Source organism: Odocoileus virginianus, chromosome 20, assembly GCF_023699985.2.
Source record: "Odocoileus virginianus isolate 20LAN1187 ecotype Illinois chromosome 20, Ovbor_1.2, whole genome shotgun sequence".
Classification (NCBI taxonomy): Eukaryota; Metazoa; Chordata; class Mammalia; order Artiodactyla; family Cervidae; genus Odocoileus; species Odocoileus virginianus.
The window spans coordinates 49,323,563-49,329,562 of record NC_069693.1 but is presented as its reverse complement, the minus strand read 5'-3'; the positions used below and the strand labels follow the sequence as shown (position 1 = coordinate 49,329,562).

At 49.9% G+C, this 6,000-nt stretch overlaps 1 protein-coding gene across 1 annotated transcript in view; it reads left to right on the top strand.

Annotated features, from left to right (window-relative positions):
- The first annotated feature begins 3,843 nt into the window (after positions 1–3,843).
- Positions 3,844–6,000, top strand: part of ATP2C2 (ATPase secretory pathway Ca2+ transporting 2) — a 75,550-nt gene continuing 73,393 nt past the window's right edge. Inside the window, exon 1 of the mRNA XM_070451457.1 lies at positions 3,844–3,959. Coding sequence (XP_070307558.1) covers positions 3,861–3,959 — 99 coding nt within the window. The 5' untranslated portion in view covers positions 3,844–3,860. The remainder of the gene's footprint in view (positions 3,960–6,000) is intronic.

The following is a 6,000-nucleotide window of genomic DNA, read 5'->3' as shown; positions in this document are numbered from 1 at the left end:
AACACAGCGTGAAGAGTGCCTGGTAATATGGCTCAGCGTGAGCGTGGGCGTGGGGTGGGGAGGGTGGCCAGGGTTTGGGTGCAAATGGGAGAGTCATTTCACAGAAGCAGGTCTCACACGATCCCGTCTCTTCTCTCTGCTTGGAATGCTGTCCCCCCACCCCTCCAGATATCCACAGGTGTCACTGCTCACCTCGTTCAGGTCTCTGCTTGAACGTCACCTCTCCTGACTGCTCAAGTGACAGGAGCCCCACTCTCTCTCCAGTCCTCACTCCGTTTCCTTGTCTTTATCGCCTTGCTCGCTCTGCTCGTTTTCTGGGGTAGCCACAACCAATGACCACAAACCAACAGAAATTCTCCCACAGTCTGGAAGCCAGGTGTCTGAAATCAAGGTGTTGGCAGGACCATGCTCCCTCTGAAGACTCTGGCGGAGGGTGGGCACCCAGCCTTACCTCTTGTGGCTCCAGGTGGTCCTTGGCTTGTGGCCGCATCCCTCCCATCTCTGCCTCCATTCTCATGAGGTCTCTCCTCTGTGTTGTGTCTCTCCTCTTCTGTCTTTTATAAGGACACACCAGTCCTTGGATTTAGGGCTCACCCAGTTAACCCGGCATGATCTCATCTTGAGATCCTTATCTTAATTATATCTTCAAAGATCATTTTCCTAAATCAGGTTACATCGCCCAGCTTCTGGGGATTGGGACATGGATGAATACTTTTAGGGGGCCCTTTACTCAACCCACTACATCCACTGCCTGCAACTGCATGACAGTCTGGTTTGTTTATAGCCTGTCACACCCACTGGGAGATAAGACGCAAGACAGCAGGGACAGAGGTCCTGTGTATCAGTGGTTGGTCTCCATGGCCATGTGGCAGGTGCTTAAAAATATTTGCTTAATGAATGAAAGTGGCTTTCCTTCTCTAAATTCTAATTTCTTCATCCGTGACATGATTATATTACTGCTTATATGCTCAGTCATTAAAAAAACAAACAGAACTGAGGGTCTATGCAAAGAGCATCAACTTCAAACGAAGTTCTAAAACTAATATATGTAAACATACATATATATAATATATATATATAATATATATATATATAGGCTTCCCTGGTGGCCAGATGGTAAAGTGTCTGCCTGCAACACAGGAAACCTGGGTTCAATCCCTGGGTTGAGAAGATCCCCTGGAGAAGGAAATGGCAACCCACTCCAGTACTCATGTAGCCCTTGTATTCTGTACTCAGGTGCCTTGGGATTGCATTGACGTATCCCAACAGGGTGTGTTGTTGGGAGGTAATTTATGGGTCATGAAATGACACCACTTTCATACTGAGAGTGAATGGGACTTGAAGAGTGTGACCTCACCGTTCAAGGTGCCCAGAGCTGATATTTCAAGAAAGGTCAGATGCTTTGGGCTGAGTGGTACCCTTGTCTCTCTGGGCTGGCCAGAGCATCAGGACCTATCACTCAGAGCTGCCAACCTCAGAAAGTCTCACAGCAACTGTCTTATCTGAATTCTTTTTCCTTTAATTTTCATCTCTGCTTCTCCTATCACAGATTGTTTTACTATTATTATTATTATTATTGGCCGTGCCACTCAGCCTGTGGGATCTTAGTTCCCAAACAGGAATCAAACCCAGGCCCTTGGCAGTGAAAGTGCCAAGTCCTAACCACTGGACCGCCAGGGAATTCCCTGTCTTGCCTGAATTAATTCCCTGAGAGTGGACTCTAGAATCCAATAGGCTGCAGGCAAAAGGGAAAAATGGACAGGAAAGCAATTCAACTGGGAAATTTGAAACTCTTTCTTATCTTCCTTTGTCAGGTCAAGTGGTCAAAAATAAAGACATGAGCAATGGAGCCAGAAAGTCAGAGTGAATAAATACAGAACAAATTTACAAAGAAGAGTACAGCTTACCAAGATCCTTCCAAGGAATATATCAACTTTTCTAGTGAGATTGAAATATTTATAAAAATTGCATACACACGAGGCACAAAGTCTCAGTAAATTAAGAAAGGTTCATAGACCTGTGTATGGATACATTTTCTGATCACAAGGCAACAAAAAGAAAAGTTAAGCAAGCTTAAGCCTAACAGTGTCCATTCAGCCATTCCAGGCACAAAGCTGGTCTCTTAAACTACTTTCTCTGTAATCCATTCCATCTTTTTCTTTTCCTTAATCCCAACAGGTCTGAATGTTGCACAATATCCACTGCCCAGAATCTGCTTCCTGAATGCCCTGGACATTTTCACGCCTGACCCACAAATTCTTGACAATCTGAGCTGGAGCTGAGGTGGAGCTTTCAAGGCAAAGGTATTTGCGCAACACATCACCCCCTGCTCACAAATAATCTGTTTATCAAACTTTCCCCAAAGCACTCAGTTGGAGGCACCAGACCCTGACTCAGATAGGTGGTTTCACCCCCATTTTGTGGATGAGTAAACTGAGGTGCAAAAAGTTGATAAGAATCGCAAGGTCACCCTTCGGCTAGGAACAGGCCTGGGATTAAAATCTGACTCACACCAGAGTCTTGCTTTTCCCATCACTTCTGGGCCTTTGCTGAAATTGATGGAAGTGGGCAGCGTCGTTTCTGCAAAGAGTGGAAGAGGCGGGAGAAACAAGAAGGGCTTCTAGAACCCACTGGGTTGAGTGGGGCTGACGTGGCCACCCCTTGGGGAGCAGCTGGGGCAAGTGGCAGCACAATTTAATGGACAAATACACGTGCGCTGCCCTACAGTCCTTAGGTAACCCCACTCGACAGATAAGAAAACTGAGGCACAGAATAGCGGCACAGCCTCCTCCCTACTAAGCAGTGGGTCTTGTTCTGGATTCCCATGCTGTGTGAAGCTGAAACCCTTACACATTTCAGTATATCTTCTTGGAGGCTGAAAACCGTCTATACTGCACATTCACCCACAAGCTTTGGGAGCCATGTGAGCCCAGTGATGAGAGTGAATATGTCATCCCCGTACCCAATACACTATGCCAAGCCCTGCCCTGAGCTCTTCCCATATAAGATGGTCCAACAAATTTCCTCTCAATTTCACTATGAAGGAGGTGCCATCATGGTGGCCGTTTTACAGATGAGTAAACTGACACTGTAAACGTTTAAGAAACCTGCTCCAGGTCCCACGATTAGCAAGCACAGGAGCCCGCTCTGCAAATGAGAACAAAGAGTTCATAGACCATGCAGCACCAGGTGTAGCCCTAAGGCAGTGGCTCCTCAAACTGTCCAGCTCATGGGGTTCCCTCCCAGGGCCCTTCCTGGAGGGGAGGTCTTAAGCTGTCTTCCCCTGCAATAACAAACTGGCAATCGCGTTCAGAGAGGCCACGTGGCCGCTCCCGAGCCTCCCAGCAGCTATAGGAGCCTCAGTTCACATTAAATGTGCTCCCAGCATCTTAGCTCACCTCACGTGGCTCCCCAGGAGAATCACCTGGGTGCTCGGTAAAGTTCAGCTTCCCGGCCCGCTCAGTGACTCAGGGTAGGAGGGGTCTGGTTTATCGCCCATCTCCACCTCAACCCCCCGGCTCCAGCTGCATCTCACGGTTGGGCAAGTTTGAGAAACAGCCCAAGATTTGAGGTACCTCTGCCAGCCCCCGGGCCTTCCGGGCCACCGCGGCCCCTCAAGGGCGGGAAAGTCCGGGAGGGGCGGGGCCAGGTGCGCCGACGGCCTCCCTGTGCGCAGCTCCGCCCCGGGGGCGGGGCCTCACCTGCGGCAGGCAGGTAGGCGGCTACCTGGTAACCTGGGCCTGGCCCGGGAGGCTTGGGCGCGCGCAGCCAGCCCCGGCCACGCCAGGGACCGAGGGACGCGAGCACAGGCGGCCGCCGGCGGGACGGGAAGCTGGGCGAGGGGCCTGCACCCGCTCACTATGTTCGAAGGACGCTTCTCCAAGTTGCTGCAGAAGCTCGCCTTCTGGGGCTCGAGCCCCAAGTACGAGCTATTGGCGAAGGGCGAGTTGGAAACCTTGGTGAGTCTGGGCGCCCGGGCGCGGGGCATGCGACCTGACCCCCACCCCGTCCCACCCCACGACCCCGTCCGCGCATCGCGGGCTGCGCTCCCCCAGCTCGCCCGCCTCCTCCTGGTTCTAGAAAGAAGGCGTTTTCTTAACAACGCCAGCTCGCATTTTTGCTCTGGGCCCAGCGTTCGCCTTTTAAGCTTTTTAACTCTCCCATGCCAGCCCATTATGCAGATGCGAGACTGAGGCCGAAACAGGGTAAATATGTCCGATAAGGGGCACACAGCTAGCAATGACCGAGGAGGGGACCTAACCTAGGTTTATCTGACTCCAGAGAATTTAAATTCCCAGGTCCCCCAATCTAGACTGCTATTGGAATTTTTTAAGTTACTTGAATGGGGCGGGATGGTGTGGGGTTGGGGGCATTGATGACAAAAAGTGTTGTGCAAATGTTTGAGCATAAATAGTAGCAGTAATGGTGGAAATCAGAGTAAGAGTGGCCATGCCTTTCAGTTCTGCTTCCCGCATCTCCAGGGCCACTTTCGCAAAAACCACTCAGATTTGTGTGCTAGCTTTGCAGCCTCCAGAGGACCCTCTAGGATAAAGCAACAGGATTCTAGGGCCAGGAGAGTTTTTCCAGTGGACAGACTGACACTCCTGTCCCCAAAAGCCCATCCACGTGGAGGACCCAGAGAGGCAGCGGGGTCAAGGGGTCACCAACTTTCTCCTTAGCTTGTAAGCGGAACTCACCGCATGATACCAAGAGCAGAGAATGTGGTATTTCTGCAGAAGCATCTCTGGATCTCTTCACTTTTTAAAATGTAAGTCAGTCGTTCAAAAATAAAATTCCTGAAGTGGTCCTCTGCAGGTGCTCATGGCCTTTTGATGGCTGAAGGGAAACCTCAAAGTTAAATTGACTTTTTAATGAATGAGAGCTGTTGGAAAATCTTGACAATGGTCAAAACATTTTGGTTGTATGGGTCTTAAATAGTTGTGTGTATTTTCTTGCAACAGTGTTTTACAGATGGATACCAGCATGGGAATTCTGGTGCTAGGATGGGAGACCACAGGGCTGTGTAACTGGCAGTTCTCAAATAATCTCTGGCTTTGTATGTGAGGTTTTGTATGTTAACCATGGATTGGACACAAAGTCCAGTCATTTCACTGAAATCCATTTCTCTCCCTCTATGCCGTGTAACTCATTCTGTTGAAGGAATTTGAAGTTAATTTGCCAGCCTGGTTGCCTGTTCTATGTTACTTTTTCTGTTTTTCTTTTTCATCTTTGACTTTTGCGTCTAGCTGGGTATTTATTTTTCAAGCACTCCTGATGTCATTGGTTACAGCCAGATTCTATGGGATGTCTCGGTTTGCCAAGTACCTGGGGCTTCCTGGTGGCTCCAGTGATAAACAATATGCCTGCAATGCAGGAGACCTGCGTTAGACCCCTGGGTCAGTAAGATCCCTTGGAGAAGGGAATGGCTACCCACTCCGGTATTCTTGCCTGGAAAATTCCATGGGCAGAGGAGCCTGGTGGGCTACAGTCCATGAGGTCGCAAAGAGTCAGACATGACTGAGCGACTAACACTAACACTTACGTGTGCCAGGTATGGGGATGACGTATCCTGAATAGAGACGCTAGGGAGAATTTGATCTCTGAACCAAGATGGGCTTCATGCCCCCAGAGCTTTGCAGAGGGGCCCTTAAAAGTGGGACGGGTCTTCAACCTGTCTGTAGGTGTTCGGGGGTGGAGGGGCACTCACCTCCCTGACATGTTCTCAACAGCACCCCGAAGCATATATGACAACTTGGCAGTGGAGGGGTGGTGAGACGGGAAACCCAGGCAGCCAGCCGCGAAGTCTGGCTGAGAAACCAGGTGTCCTGTCTCTAAAGGCAGCTCATCAAACCCAGGAAATTATAAAAAAGTAAATGAGGAGGGTGATGAGGGAGGCGGCCAGCCAGCCAGGTCACCTGTTTCCTGCCAGCTCAGCTCACAGTCTTTGCTCTCACACTTATGTCCACCACTTTGAAAAAGAAGCAAAGTTTGCTTACTGTG